The 16,489-nt window shown below is 41.9% G+C and overlaps 1 protein-coding gene across 3 annotated transcripts in view; it reads right to left on the bottom strand.

The window, feature by feature from the left end:
- Positions 1–16,489, bottom strand: part of ACVR2A (activin A receptor type 2A) — a 56,000-nt gene that overhangs the window by 21,892 nt on the left and 17,619 nt on the right. For all 3 annotated transcript variants that reach the window (XM_059475542.1, XM_059475544.1, XM_059475543.1), the window contains one exon: positions 1,373–1,580. In XM_059475542.1, coding sequence (XP_059331525.1) covers positions 1,373–1,580 — 208 coding nt within the window. The remainder of the gene's footprint in view (positions 1–1,372; positions 1,581–16,489) is intronic.

Raw genomic sequence — 16,489 nt, 5'->3', positions numbered from 1 at the left:
GAAAGAAATGATAAAGTTTCTACAATCTCCTCTGGCCACATTATGCTCAGGGACAGGGCTTATTTTATTCCCTGACTTAACTGGAGGAATGGCTTTTTTATTCATATTCTGCTAACAAACAAGCTGAAACTATTCCCATCAGGAAAGAAAAAACAGGAGCCAACCTGACAGCAGAACTGGAAAAGGCTGAAGAAATATTGCAGGATTTTAAACACAGCTGAAGATTGTCAGGGAGGTTTTGGGCTCATCTTCAAAACTTGGGGTTATTCCCTAGAGCCAGCCCTGGCTGCCACCCTGCCCTGGGACTTCCAGGGAACATTTTCTCTTTGATGTGCTGAATCTGCTGCTGTTTGCAGTCACCCCCACAGCTCCCAGAGATAAGATTGGGCTGCTCTGGACAAACACAGCACTGCCTGTGATTAGCACAAGTCACTTAATGAGGACTTGCTCAGCTTCCAGCTCCTTCCTCACTGTCCTTCCTGTGTTTCATTTCTTCTTCCAATTTCTTTTCTTTGCTCAAGGAGAATTTAATCTCATCATTTTAGGATTTTTATTTTAGATTGTGGGACTGAGCTTTAAACTGTCATTAATGCAGAAAACAGCCTGGGCTGGGGGACAACTTGATTTGGGGAGAAAGGATGCAAAGCTTTCTTCTAAAAATTCAACTTTAATGAAATACAAAGAAAGATTTCTGTAAAAATTACTGAAATAATTCCTCAGTACTTTTTAATGGATCCATTTCTTAATTCTCTGCCTTCCCAAATAATAAATGTTTTGGGCCAATAAAACCCAGTAGAGTATTTAAAAAGCTGCAACACCATTGCTTAAGAGAGTCATGACCTTTATTCAGTCAGCATCTAACAAACCCCAAGTCCTGCTGTTACTGCTTGTGGGTTCTTTCTGGACCATCTGTTATCAACAAATAACTGGAAATTTAGAATATTCTTAGAGCTGCCATTGAGCTTATTAATAAACTGCCAAAATACTTCCATGATCTGGTAAATTGCAGACACAAAGTGCTGACTTTCCAACTCTAAAGACTTTGGAAAAATCAACGAGAGGATTTTGCATCCTGGTTGCAATAATTATATTTGCACTGTTTGGCAATAACAAGGCACTACAGGATCTATTACAAATGGACTAAAAAAGAATAAATGAAATACCTGGGTTCATTCAAAAAGGTAAAACATGCTATTCTGCAAATAAGACAATGTGCTCACATGGAATCTGCTCCTTAAGTACAAGTGAGCACCTGAAAATAAGATAATTATTCCCAGACTCACAGGTTGTGGAGGGGATGACGTAGAAATTATGGAGAGACAAAAGAGTTTGCAGTGACAAATCAGTTGCAAAAATTCCTAGGAAAACTCACCTGTCATAACAATTGATGTCATCCAGCCAGCAGCCTTGCTTCACGATTTCAATTGATCCAGAAATATTTTTCCATGTGGCAAAGCAGTGTCTCCTTTTATCTTTGTCACCATAGCAGGGCTCGATCCCGCTGCGGTTGGTCTTGTCCTTCTCCCAGTTAGCGTTGTAGTAGATGCACTCCTGTGTTTCTGACCTGCCCAGGATGGCACCTGGAGGGATGGGAAGCACAACTCAATGGAATTCTGCAGGATCAGGCACAGGTTGTATAAAAATATCATTTATTGCACGTAGCAATGTGCCCTCTCTCCCGCCTTTTTAATAAAGAGAGAAAACACGCAAAGTTCAGCAGCATTCCAAGTGTTGAAACATAAAACAAAGATCCTCTGTGAAGTCAAACAGTGACTTGCATAACTTAGCAAGATTTGCAGAAATGAAGAACAAGTCATGGCAATACTTCTCCATGAATAGCAATAGCAGAGAAAATTTAGAATGCTGAGCAGGGAAGATTTAATTAAAATATTCACCAAACCAGGAGCTTTAGCCAGGAAAATTCACCAAAAGGCATTTGTGCTTCTTATCTTGTTACAGGAGCCAAAAGAGCAGGGAGTTCATCTCTGAAACCCCAAAAAAGCCAAGAAGTGTTTGGGGGCAAGTGTTACAGAACCCCAGAATGGTGTGGGTTGGAAAGGACCTTAAAGAGCATTTAGGGCCCATCTAGGAACTTTCTGGATTCTGGTGGAGATCACTTCAGAGTTAATGGGATGAAAAGCACCCATTAGGTGCTTCCGTAAAGGTGAAGGGTTGTTGGGAAGCAAGACTGTTAACAGAACACAGGCAGGGAGTAAGAACTGCCTTTTATTTCTGTTTTTTTCTCTTGTCAGACACTGCCCAGAGCGTGCCATCAATCTCCAAGGGAGCTCCACCATTTCTCATGTATTAAAGTCATGGGAAAATGGAGATGGAGGAGCTGGAGAACCAGAGGATCCACTGAGGAAGGCTCATGAGGATGACTGTATTTATCTGTACTTTCAGAATTTTTAAGACATTCCATTGCCCAGCACACTGAAGGCCAGACTGGAAGAGAAAAGGTTTCCCTCAGCAGTTTTTGACGTATTTATTTGCATCACTCACTACCTCCTTTATCCACATTTATCCACAATAAGTGTGAGCCAGCAGCCATTCCTGAGCAGAATGAGGATTATTCCCACCTGAGCCTTGGGAGAGCAGCACAGGGAGCCAGAGCTGAGCCCAGCACTGCCCATGCTGAGCACCCCACCCTGCTCTGCCCGTGTTCCCAAAACAGGCAGGAGCTGGAGGATCAATGGGAGAGGGGCAGGAGCCAGCTGGGAACGCCGTCAGGGGCAGCCTGGGAACCATTAAATTCCTTGTGCTGCCACGGCCTGACCTTTACAGCTCTCAGCTATGGCAAGAAACAGATGAGGCAACAGATTGAACAATTGGGTTCTGTCAGTGCAATAAAGCAGAAGTCCTGGATTTCTCTCACACGTGCCATTGCTTTTCTCCTGCTGCCAAGCCCAGCTTTGAAGGACCACAGACAAGCTGAAATTTATAAAATTCAGCAACTGCAGTAAAACTAACTTTGCATAAATATTCTCTTTGTTCCTGTCTTCTTTCTTTCAGGTTTTCTTATCCATCTATTTTTTCATCCATTAATGCTGCAGTCACTGTTGGTTTAATGACCTTGGATCTGGCTGGGGCTTCTCACCTGAGCAGGCACCTGCAATGGGTCTGGCCAGACTTGGGCAGTCCTGGATTAATCCTTCAAAGCAGAAAAGCAGGAATGTGGTGAAGAAAGGCAAGAGGAGAAGGGGAACCACACAAAGAAGGCAGCTCTGTGCCCATCTGCTTCCAAGCAGCTCTGCCACCCCCTCCACAGGGATGGAGCTCCCAGGGGACAAGGGCAGCTGGCATTTACAATAAAGTGAATTTATCAGGCAGAGCAGGTCTCTAATGGGACTGCTGTGTCCATTCTGAGTGCACAGGGAATTGCCAGGTCCTCAGAAACCAATCCCTGAATCTCAAAAAGCAAAACGGTGCTGCTGAAAGAAACCAAACTCCAGCAGTGGATGGAACATGGGGTCTGAAAGCTTGGGGGGAAAACACACTGGGGAAGCAAAGGGCATTAAATACAGGACTGAGTTTAGTTTGGGCACATTGGATCCCACTGGATATCTGTGCATTCCCATCCCAGTGCTGCCCTATCCCTCACACTCTGTCCATCCAGCACAGCTGCACTGGGGACACAAAACCAACATCTGAACTTCTGAACCACTCTTAATACAGGAAACAGCAGAAGTGGGAGCAATTCCATCAGACAGCTCAAGAGCAGCCTGGAAAACCTCACCCCACGAGGAGCTGGAAGCACTGGCTGCCATTTCTCAAACAGAGAGACTGAATGACTGAAAAAATCTACCAGTTTTTAATTAAAAAGGGGCAAACTGCACAGCTCCTAAGGACTGACATGGCCTTAATTCAGGAAGGATCACTGGGAAAAGGGGCTGGATGGAACAGGAATTGTCTCTTACAGGTATCACCAAAAACAGGACAGAAACTCCTGGGAGTTCACCATCCACCAAACCCAACACTGAGCAGCACAAGGCCATGGTCTGTGCTGCAGGAATGTTCCTGATTCTTCAGCTGAGATGTGAGAATGATCATGTCCCTCCCTTCCCAGGGAAGACTTCAACACTTCCCACGTCCTCCCCTCGCTCCAAACCCTGCTTTGCTGCGTGATTAGTTGGTGACACCACGGAAAGACACAAAGGGCAAAGGGAGCTCAATCTGTGATCTCTCACTGCTTTATGAAATGTAACAACATTTTCAAGCTGAAGTCATGAAAATTGATGAAAAGCTTGCAAAGATTAGTTTAATGGTGCCAAGGACACTTTTTTTTTTTGCTATTCCCTAGAAAATGTACAATATATAAAAGAACTGGAGGGTGAGGTTCAGTCTGGCAGATACCTCTGCCTGTAACAAAAGGTTACTTAAATTGTGTTATATTGGAGATGAATTTGAACTCTTTAAGTACTGAAATACAAGGAATGGAGCAGTTTATTAGAATAAACCAGCAGAGCACCACAGGGACTGAGGAACTTATAGATAGAATGGCCCATTCACCAAAATACCAGAATTGTAACACGCTGTTCCAGAGGAGCAGAAAGGAACAGAAAATGCAGCATAAATAGAATTAACACCTTACACAAAAACCCTTCAGCTGCTGCACAGGTACCTTTTGCAAGTGCTTGCCCGTGTGTGTTATTCTATTTGTTTCCACAGTGATCTCAAACACTTCCTAGCCCCACAAATATATCTAAGAACAGACTACAAATACAGACTAAAAAAGCCCAGCTTTGATGTTCCTGCAGCAGGAAGCAGGGTTTTATCATTCTCTATTTTTTCTGATAACACCCAGGGGAATGTTTCTCAAAGGAAGAAGAAAGAAGTTATTTCCAACCTAATAAAGCAAAGTGAGTTCCGAGAGAAAGGATTCTGTCCTCCTTTTCCATGCCACGATGTCCCCAAACTGATTTTGTTGATTTTTAGACTAATATTAGTGCTATTATCACTGTTCTCAATGCTCCCAGGTCACACAAGGACTGTACTTCAGATGAGCTGAGCCAAAGTACATTCATTAAATCCAAACACAGCAGCAATTAACTCAGGCAAGGCAAGAACTGCAGAAAAGATAAACAAGGCAGTGAGGTAACAAATCACCCTGCCCCGTGAATATTCCAAATTTAAAGATTAACCTGATGGTCCACAAAGCTGCTTTCTTTTCCTAAAATAGTCTTTAAAAATAAATGAGTTTGCAACTTGAACAAGGGAAAACTTGGTAAGATTTAGTGTAGTTTTGTATAGCAAGAGCTGCATTTTTCTGCAGGATTGGAGTGGGGGGAGCAACAGGAAATCTGTATTTGCTAAGATATCTCATCATATACTTGGAAAATATTTCAATTTTTTTTGCAGTTCACACCTTTTCAAAATGGAAAATTTGTAAGGATGAGCCTGCCATGGAAGTATGAAATTCTGTAGCTGAGATAACACTTCTGAAAAAGAAGGAGAGAAGAATAAAGTGCTGGAAAACTGAAGGATGATCAAGCCAAAGGCTCTACAGCAGAGTGGAAACTATGGAGGATGATGTCACCTGAAACAGGGACCAGAACTGAGAGTGAGGAGGGGGAAGGTGAGAGGAATAATATCTGTATTGTTAAAAACCCCTTGCAGTTTGTTTGGTGGTCAGTAACCAAAAAAACCCCACATTTGTTTTATTCTGAGTGTTCTGGACTTACAGTATGGAAAGTAAATCTGCTGCTCTAACCACTTGATGATGTTATTTTACATCGTGTTTATTTGTTGTATGTAGATAAATAAAATAAACAATGATGTTTATTTGTAATATATAGATATATCTTGGGTTGATTTGCATGGTGCTCTTGCTGAAGGAAAAAAAAAGCTGGGATTATTTTTCCAATGTGTTCCCTCCCAGCAATTTGTGCCACTGATAGAAGAAATTAATAATGCTGTAATGGGATTTTGTAAAGAACTTCCATTTTCTGCCTTCTACTTCCAAATATGTTATTTAAGCCTGGATTTCAGGAAGTGGGAAAACCCCCAGATCTCTGAGGCCAAGTTTTCCAGAATGCTTTCAGAGCAAAGCACGTGGCAGAAAATGGAGAAAAAGCCTCAGTGGCCATCTCTGCTCTTTAGGCAGAAATTAAAGTGCCACCAAGAGCTGTCAGGCCCGAGATAAAGATTGCCATCCTCTGGGAATCTCCAGAGCCTTGGAGTTAAGTGTTATTTCTCACACCCCCTGACTTCAAGGGAACACAGCAAAACACAGGCTGATGTTTTCAAGTTCAAACACGCCACTGCTGTCAGCGTGAGGTGTGAGCAGCACCCAGCACAAACACCTCCAGCCCCTGCCTGCTGAGCTCTGCAGGGAAAAGCTCCAAAGCTCCCAGAAATGCCTGGCTCTGAGGCACAGCCCGGGGCTGCTCTCATCTCAGGTGCTGGTGGCCTTGGGTCACTGCTGGGCCAATGTCCCCTTCCTGGCACCATTTCCAGATGGTTAGAATATGCCAGTATCAGTAAAACAGGGCTCAAAACTGAAAAGTTTACATTTTACAAGATTCAAGTGGTGGAAAAAAGAGAATAGGGACAAAGAGCAACCAAGAAATTGGTTGGCTTTTGATAGAATGGCATTGAGTTTTGTCACAGACATCTTTTGTGAAAATTCCTTTCTTGGGATTTTTCTCCCTGCTGAGAAGCTGAGAGGCCTCAGGAACAAAGTGTAAGCAATGGTTATCTGCTGCTGTGGGATGCAACAGGGGCATCTGGGACTGGCTCATGTGGGTGTTTGGATTTACTGACCACTCATGGCAGAGCTGCTCTTGCTCTCTGCTCAGACACAGATCTTTGTTATTCATTCTTTTCTATTCTTAGCTTAGCCAGCTTCTGAGAAATTTTCCTTTCTATTTCTTTTTAGTATAGTTATAATGTACTATATATCATAAAATAATAAATCAAGCCTTCTGAACATGAGGTCAACATTCTCTCCTCTTTCTTCACCCTGCAACCCTTGTGACCACTGTCACAGAGTTTTACATCTCTTATGTCTCACTCTTCATCTGATAATAGAATAAAATCTTTTAAAATGCCTCTCAGCTGCCCCATCTCTAAAAAACTAAGAATAATCAAACAGGCAGAACAGAAATACCCAGTTCCCAGTTTGGATTATCCTCCTCTCCCCAGTGCAAAACCCCAAACACAAAGTGTTGTATTGTAGTGCATATTTCTCAAGTCCCATATTCTTGTGATGATATTCTTAAAGTCCATACCTTCTTGCTGGCCCTATTATGCAGCTCCTCTCTGCTGTGCAGTTCCTCGTGGCTTCACAGGGGCTCCTTACCCAACCCCCTTTTATCCCAGTTGCCTTCATGAGCTACAGCTGCTGCCCAACCAAGGACCCCGCAGCTGTAGCTCATCCAGAGCAACAGGACCCACCTATCCAATACATAGGACTCTCACTACATATAGATATTCACAAGGACTCCTACTATACTTCAGTTGTTGTATTCTTGTTGTTGTTATAACAATACATATATTCAGGCCCCTACACAAAGAATAATAATAATGAGAGATCTTGATTAATTAGACATTTAACTTGCACCCTGATTATCCAGGAGGGATCACCTCCTCCTGCCCAGGAAGGAGCCAGGGATTCTGTCCCAGTGCAGCCAGGAGTGCCACCATTCCCAGCCAGACTCCTGGAATGCTGCTGTTAAACACAAAAAGAGGCCCTTCAGCACCAAAGGCACCAATTAGGCACTAAACAAACCACCCAGGGACACACAGACTGATCAGGAACGATGAATCCCTCCCAGGGCTGTCTCACGCTGGTGGCAAGAGCAGCAGGTCTATTTTGGGAGCTGCCAGGGAGTTTCCCAGGAATGATCTCAGATCCCTGTCAGAGCTGGGCTCTGATCTGAGAGTCCCGCAGCAGCACAATCCTGCAGCTCAGCAGAGATGGGAGCTCCTCTCAGCTGTGAACCCCAAAGCGTTTTGGATCAAAATGATCCTTTTTGGGCTTGCTGTTTGTGGAGGTTCTTCTCTGAGCTACAAAACTTCCTGAGAACTTTGAGCTATGAAACATTTGGAATTTTCTCCAATGGAGGGTTGAAATTCCTGCAGCCTCATGGAGATGGGAAATTTGAACATATTAATCACTTCATTAAAAAGGACTGGAAAGCTTCATTTTAGCTGTCAATTTTAGCTGTCTTCAAATTTCATTCCCTGGTCAGGCTGACAAGAGAGGATCAGGAAATGACATTTTCTCCAGCCCTCCTCATGCACTGTTTGTTTCACCCACCTTCCAGGGGCTCAACAGGATCAGTGTCAATATTTCACCTGCATTTATAAAGACAAAGAAGAAGTCTCCCCTCCACAGACTCCCTCCTGACCCCTCAAAGACACACCCAGGAGAGCTCATTCAGGCTAATTATAAGAAAATATTCTACCTTTTGCCTCCCAAATCAGCCAAGCACAATGCAAATGTACCAGTTTGACTGCAAAGCAAACAGAACCACACACCAAGTCAAACAAAAACACACTCAAGACATCTAAGAGGCAAGCATCCAACTCCACATTTGATGTTTCCTCCACATGATATATCCAACCCCCACTTCTTTTTCTGTCTTACAGGACCTTATGTAACTATTTAAAAGACAACAGGACCAGTGTGATTCTGCCTTCAACTCAGCTCTCCAACAAATCTCTCTGTGGGTGTCGTGTCCCACTCGGTGCTATTGCAAGCAAAAACACCACCCAGTTCTCCTCCATGTGCTGATCAAGCTTCTTATTTACATTCTAATTCTTTAGCCATCGTTATACTTCTCTTTTTTTTCTGTGGTTACAACCAAAACCCCAGCCTAAACATACTTACAACCTGTTTTGTTGTTTGTTTTGTTGGTTTTTTTACTTTTTAAAGCATCAGCTGTATGTTTTTCGTTTTTTCCAGGTGCTGAGCTCATGGGCAGGAGCTGGATGGTCAGTGGCCAGCCAGACAAGCTCCAGCTGCCCTTGGCCAGATGGCAGCTCAAAGGAGGAGAGACAGGTCCCACATTTGTGTAAACACACACAGGGATTACCTGGGAGCTGCAGGCAAACAGGGTAAGTGCAGGGGGAAGGCAGAACTCAGTGCTGAGAGATTCAAACCTTTCAATGCTCTGCTCCACTGAGCTGGGAACTTTCCTCACCCCTCCTCTTCCAACTCTCCAAATGATTGATGGAGAATTGTCCCACTGAGCTTCAGCCCTGACTCCACACAGCCCATGATGCTGGGGTTTTATATTTTCATTTCCATTTCCATTTCTGTTGTTTTCTATACTAAGGCAGGCGACTTGGTTTTGAGGTATAGCTCGACAGCTTACTCTTTAGGGCTGTTCAGGCTAATGACACACGCAGACACTAATGTGGTGGACGGTCAAAAGGTGTTTATTACTTCTTTTTTTGGGGTTTTATAGTCTTGGGGGTTTCTACGTTAAAAAGGGGTTTGTCTTTCTTACTTACGGTTAGTAGGGAATGGAAAAGTATTGGGTAAGGAGTGGAAAGTTACTGGATTTAGTGGGGTGACGTTCTTACTGTCAGTGGGGCTACATTCTTATGTTAATTTTTTATTTATGAGTAACTGAGAGTCTTATTTATAGAGAACAGAGAGTCTAAGCTTTCTGTGACATCGCGACATCTTCTGCAGCACTTCTCTTTGACTACTACACATTTCCCCACCTCATCCCACCAGGACTTCCCAAGCTCATCCTGCTCACACCTGGCCACAACTCCAGGCAGGACTCAGCCATCCCAAGGATCCCTCCAGGATGGATACTGGGTTTGTTTGTGGGAAACACTCCAGCAGAAGCACTTTGGGATCACTGCATCACTACAGGATGGCATTGGCAGCTCGTGGTGTCTGCCCTGGTGCAGGAGCCCAGTCTGAAAAGCATTTGGAGCTGCAGCACAACCAAAAACCCAACTGGGCTGTGCAGCCTCAAACAGCTGGAGTGGCACCAATGAGTGCAAGTAATTCCTTCCTTCAATAAATGTCAGCTGCAGCACTACACATGAGTAAACACCTATCAGCATAAAAATGCTGATATGTTTGTGACTGCTGAACTCTGCTCCTAAAGCAAAAACATCTACACAACCCCAAACTTCACTGAGTCTGTTTAATTCCATTTCTACTGCCCAGTCCTGTTGAGATCAAATTCCAAACCTTGTCTCCACTGGAAGAGTTTTAAAGTTTGTGTCCTCATGCTCTGAAATCCGTGTTGATCACATGTAAGAACCCAGCACAACTGCCTCTTTACCTCCAGCTAAAGTGGCTGCCACTTGGCACTTGAAATGGATTTTCCTTGTCCCCTCTGAGGCTGCCTCATTTTGCCAGACTGTAATCTGCAGATTAAGTGAAAAATCCCATTTCTAGAGCTGGACCCAGCCCTGTTTACAGCCGGAGCCCTGCTGCCATGGCCAGCACAGCCCCTCAGAGCCAGCTCCAAACACAGCCCAGGGCTCAGCCCCTGCAGCAGCTCCTGGCACCCTGAGCAGGGAACAAAACAGGACTGAGACTTTTTTGTCTCAAGTTTTTATTCTGGATTTGTTTTCAATGGGTTAAGGGAAACCCAGTGCAATTACCTTATGGAGGCTTCGTTAAGCAAATGTTTTTACTCATAATTTAAATATTCAGCATTTTTAAGCCCCATCATCACCCTGCCATGCTCCAAAGCCACTGCAAGCCAGCTCCCCTCAGGAATGAGAACTGACAGATTTCACTACAAGTCACTATTAGGACTGGTTTTACAGATAACAAATTTGGATCTAAGTGACCAGTAAACTAGAAAAAATATAATTTATTTAAGATTCAGAAGAAGAAACCAGCAATGAAACAGCAAAACAACTTCCCCATGCACCTCAATAAAAAACTGGCTTTCTGTTCAATTCTTCAAGTCTTTATGGATTCTCATGAAGCTGATTTTGCTATCCACTCACCCTCTTCTTAAAAATGTTACTACTAAACCAATACTAATGTTACTGCTAAACTAATACTAATGTTACTACTAATACTAATTGTATCCAGATGGACACCCAAAAGAACAAATACAAAAAATAAGCATTTCAAGATCCAAAAGAGGTTACTAAAGTCAGCATAATACACATTAAAACTTAACTCTTTTTGTATTTTTTATCAGAACTTCAAGAACAACTGACTAGAATGGGGAGAAATTTAAAATTACCATTTTAAAATTCTTTTCAGAGCATAAATCTGTCGTAGGGACTTTAAAATGTGCTACATATTGGCCATCCAGCACATTTATTGTCATTAAAACATTAAATTCAGCCACTCCTGCAACAGCTGCTTTAAACAAATCAGCTCTGCTCTAACATGAGAATCAAATCAATACAAAAATAATCCAGGACAGTGGGGTTTATTTCTCTCACCTGCCTAAAGCACTTAAAAATGGTTTAAATTTCCATGCTGGGTGTTCTTCTTAAGAAACATCTCATTAGAAAGAATTGTAGTTCAATTCTAATAACCTGTAAATGATCTCCCTATTCCTTAAAATAAAAATTTAGAGGACTTAAAAAAATTAAATATATATACACACACACACACACACATATATATATATATATACACACATATACATATACATATACATATACATATATATATATATATCCTACTAACATCAAGTAATTTATATATATAACCTACTAACATCAAGGAAAAATCCAACTAAAGAAAAAAGACCAAAATATTCTTCTTTCTAGTTCTCTATGAGTAACAATAAATTTGATGTCAATCTCCACCATCTCATTTCACTGCACAAAAACACCTTGTAGAAACTCAAGTTATTGCTGGAATATCTCTAAGTATGAAAAATTAAGTCACATTTTAAAGGTTTTAAGCATCTAAGCATTTAAAAATTGATTAATTAAATGAAATCTCATTTAGGAACCATTCACACAAGCTATGGGGAATACAAGCCAACAGGAGCATCAGTGTTTGTTAGGAAAAGTATCCAGAACCAAAAAGTGCTACTGGATATTTGAATTTTGGTAAAACAGCCCCTGATCCTACAGCCCACACCTGACACAGCACAATAATCCCAAACTGTTTCAGTTTCAATCCAAAATTTGCCTCCAAGTGTTCAGCTGAGCCAGTTCTGCTTCGTTTCACTTGGCAAGAAACCCTAAAACCCATTTGTTACCCAACCCTTGTACCAACCCTGCAGTGGAAACTTCCCATTGCTGATCTGGAATATTGAGATCATTTGCAGGAATTTTGGCAGGAATGACTTCAGGAGACCCTCAGAGATCCCAACCACACCAGGACCTATGTTTAGAACAGCAACTCCAGTTTAACCAGTCCTCACTTCTGTACTGGGTGATGCTTTTAAATCAGGGGCAATCCAGATCTGCTGGCTGAGACTTGCATTAAAATATTTTCTTTTTATTCATTCCCCCCACCCATGCTGCATCAACACTCAGGCAAGATTACAGATCTCCACAATTATAATCCTGCTGCAACATAGAAATATTATTTTTTGCTGCAGAACTGAAGAAAAATAAATTTTAAATCACTGCTAAGTCACAACAAAGCCACAACAGTTTTAGAATTCATAAAGATCAGGGGGAAAAATTAAGTAATGATCAAATACAGAGCAATGCACAACTCAGTGCCTCCTACAATGGATTTCCAAGTGGTTTTTGACAGCTAAATATTATTTAACTTATTGTCTGCTTACTTCTCCATTGTTTTGTGTATTGGATGAACTCATGTTCCCAAACTTGGATTTAAGACACCAGTGTGGTCTAGAAGCTACAAATGTTTTTTCAAATCTAACCAACAGACTGGAATAAAGCCCTCAGTGGAGGCACCAACAAGAACTGAAATACAAAACAAACCCCATGCAACTTGAATATTTATTTAAGAGAATTACCCAAAATGTTTTACTGACTGACCAACAAATTGTTTGGGTATTAAAGGTTTACCTTTATTTCAAACTTGCCCATAAATATTGGCCATCCAGCACATTTATTGTCAATAAAACATTAAATGCAGCCACTCCTGTAACAGCTCCTTTAAACAAATCAGCTCTGCTCTAACATAAGAATCAAATCAATACAAAAATAATCCAGGACAGTGGGGTTTATTTCTCTTACCTGCCTAAAGCACTTAAAAATGGTTTAAATTTCCATGCTGGGTGTTCTTCTTAAGAAAACACTCTACATCAAGATCTCAAATGGGCCCTAAACAATCCTAATGAATAAAGAAGGGAATAAATGTGAATATTTCAGCTCTTGGAGAAATCAGCTGCATGTGGTACACACAAAGGAGGAGCAGCTCATGTCCCTGAGCAGGCACAGATTTAACCCCTGACAGAGATGTGAGGAACTCCCCCCCTTCAGCTCCTCTGCTGCCACACAGAACTGCAATTGTACCCCAAAATGTTCTTTATTTGGGCACTTTGCTGTGCTTGACCCTCGCCAGGAGCCTGAAGCAACCCAGCGCCGTGCCCAGGGCTGGGAGGGTGGAAATGGGGCACAGAAATCTCTGCTGAGCAGCAGGCAGCAACATCAGCAGCACCAGGTGCCACAGACCCGACCAAAGCTGCAGCACCTGCCCTCAGATCTGCACCCACCCAGGGCTCCCCTGGCTCCCTCCCTGCCCAGCACCACAGTGAAACAACCCAAAGGGCTCCTTAAAGCCTCTCCAGAGCCAAAATCCCCGTTCCTGCTCTTGCTGAAGGTATCCAAATGTGCCATTTTCCAGCAGTTAGAGATGACACTCAGCCTTTTCTCTCCAAACAAACACAGATACAAAAAAGCAGTCAAGAGAGTTTCTGGCATTGGAGAAAGGAAGATGATAAATGTAATAGAACCAGTTTTAATCAAGATCAAAGCTGCAGGAGAATGCAGACAGACAGTCTAGACTGCTTTACTTTGAAAGCCTAAGCATATAAAGCAACATCTGCAAAGAACATTAATCACATTTAGTCCACAATCTTATCACCTCCCAAGCAAGCAGAAACAACTTTTACTTAAAAGTCATATGCCTCTATGTGACAAGCGTTTTTAATTATCTTTAAATTAGATATTTATCACTGATTACAAAGCTGTTCTCTTCACTTTGAAATAAGCTGCTGTAATTTGAAATATATTTGCAGAGCTCCCTGGACAAAAAAAAAAATGGAATAAAGTATTGGTAAGGAAGCCTGGTGAACAGTAACAATTATTTTACATCACTGGTACAGAGTGGGAATTCTCAAAATATTGAATTAAGTTCTGATTTGCTCCTCTGTATTTCAGACCATAACTCAGCAGACAGCAATAAAGTGAAAGATTTTCTGTACAGTTTTCTTTAGCTTTAGAAAATAACTTGAAAATATAAATAATCAGCTTTCCCCCAATTTTCTTTCTATAAAAAAAATTATCTTGCTCCTGCACTTTAGAGGGGAATTAAAAATTGGCGAGATAGTGCAAATCTACATATAGAATGTTTATGTGATAATGCACATCTTTCTATACAAAAGCAATTTATTCCTTGTTTACCTTGCTTTATTTTGCTTATATTCTGGTCCATTCTCCCTTATAATTTTGCCTACTCACTAGCAATCATTGAATTTATTTTATTTAAAGTGTCTTGCATGAAAGTTTTCCGTTCTGCCAAGGTTTTCATACAATCCACCCTTCAACAAGAGCCTGGCAGAGACAAATGCACAAAAAAATCCATCATCTTCCAACCCCGAGGCAACAGCTGTGACAATTTACAACATTATAAACCCACAGAGGCACAGAACAAAACTGGGAATTTCTGCACTAAACTCAGCTTCTCCAGCAGCCCCACATCCCACAGGAGAGCTCGTGAAACAGCAAATCCAAAATGTTACTCAAAAACCTGGGTGTTAAATTCCCCAGCTCAGAGCAGGCACAGTGTGCAGCCTCCCCTGCAGCAGGAATCACTGAAAAAGGGGATTTTTAGGATTTTTAGGATTTCTACTGATACCTTTCAGCTGGAGATCCCTTTGCAGGTCCCTCCTGGAGATCTCTCTGCAGGCACTGCTGGCCATGCTGCTGCTCCTGGGTGACATTCCTCGGTCTCCCCACGGATTTATAGACAAAAAGAGAATTCTGAATCCTTTTTTCCCCAAATCCTCCCCAGTCTGCTGCAGCTCTCAGGTTTTGCAGCAGCAAAGCCCCAGTCACTCATCCCAGCCTGAAGAGAGGAGATTTCACTGAATTTCTGGGTTGTTCTCCCTGCTCAGGCTGCAGCATCTCCTGGAGCTCTGCAGCGTTCCTGGAGTGCTGGAGTTCATCTGCCTCAGCTATTTTAAGAATTTCCTATCTTTAGGCCTACTGACAACACTTTTTTTATTTTTTAATGTAACTTTAACCTCCCACAAAAAGCAGTTGAACAAAGGGAGACTCTGCACACCTTCTGAGACTCCTACACCTGTGGAAATTGGAATGCTTGGAGAAATACCCTCATATATTATGATTTAAGTTCATTTCTTGGTGTTATTTTCTTATTTAACTGAGCATCTCATAGAGCCACACCAAGGCAATCTATTTTCTGGTTAATTTTTAATTTGCTTATCTGATCAATACCACCACAATTCTGTAAGTTAAAACAAATTACAAGTATTTAGGTAGAGCAGGAAATTTTAAAGTGCTGTAGGATAATGCAGAGGATTTCTCAGAGCTTGGCTATTTATCTTCAAAACCCTGGGATTGGTTTGGGCTGCAAAATTTTAATGAGGTAAATTTGACAGGATAACTAGAATTAGACTGCTTTTAAAATAGCAAATAAAATTTAGTTCCAATCCTAACTCCAGCTAGATGAACTTCAATTTTTCTTATCTCATCTCATGGACTGAACCACGTGGCCTAGGAGAAATAAAACTGTGGCTATTTAAAGGCAAGGCAGGTTCTGACAGCTCTCACTGAACTCAGAGGAAAGCAGAATTCCAAAGTGCAGGGATGAATCAGGGAGTGTGACCCCAGAACACAACACCACAAACAAAAGCTTTAGGGCAAAAGCACTGCACTTGCTACTACAAGATAATTTGTCTTCTAAATTTAGATAACAATTAAGAAAATGTTATCTAGTGACCTGAAATCTGGAAGGCACTTTAGGATATGGTTTTGACCTTCTAGTTCTTATTCAAGAACACATTCAAAGCCAGAAGATGAATGCTGTTACTCCATTTAAAGCCTCTGGACACTTTGACAGAGTAACAGCCTTAAATTTGCTGACTGAAACTCCAAGTTCCACGGCAATAAAAGGCTCAAGAGGGCTCCCTAAACTCCCTAAACACATTTTCTAAAGGTACTCCTGTGCCCAGAGGCAGTGGGTGAATCTCTCCTGCCTCTCAAAGATAAGAGCACAAAGATGGTTGTGGATATATTGCATTAGTTTATTTGGGAGCGACCTGCCAGACAGGTGAGCTGCTAACACATCTCCAAAATCACTCCTAGGAAATTACCAGAACATCAGTGAGAGAAGAAAACGACAATTTTGAAGCTATGCTGCATGAAAGAT

Source organism: Ammospiza nelsoni, chromosome 7 (genome assembly GCF_027579445.1).
Source record: "Ammospiza nelsoni isolate bAmmNel1 chromosome 7, bAmmNel1.pri, whole genome shotgun sequence".
Taxonomy (NCBI): domain Eukaryota; kingdom Metazoa; phylum Chordata; class Aves; order Passeriformes; family Passerellidae; genus Ammospiza; species Ammospiza nelsoni.
Note: the sequence above shows the minus strand (reverse complement) of the source record. Positions and strands in the feature narration are given on the sequence as shown.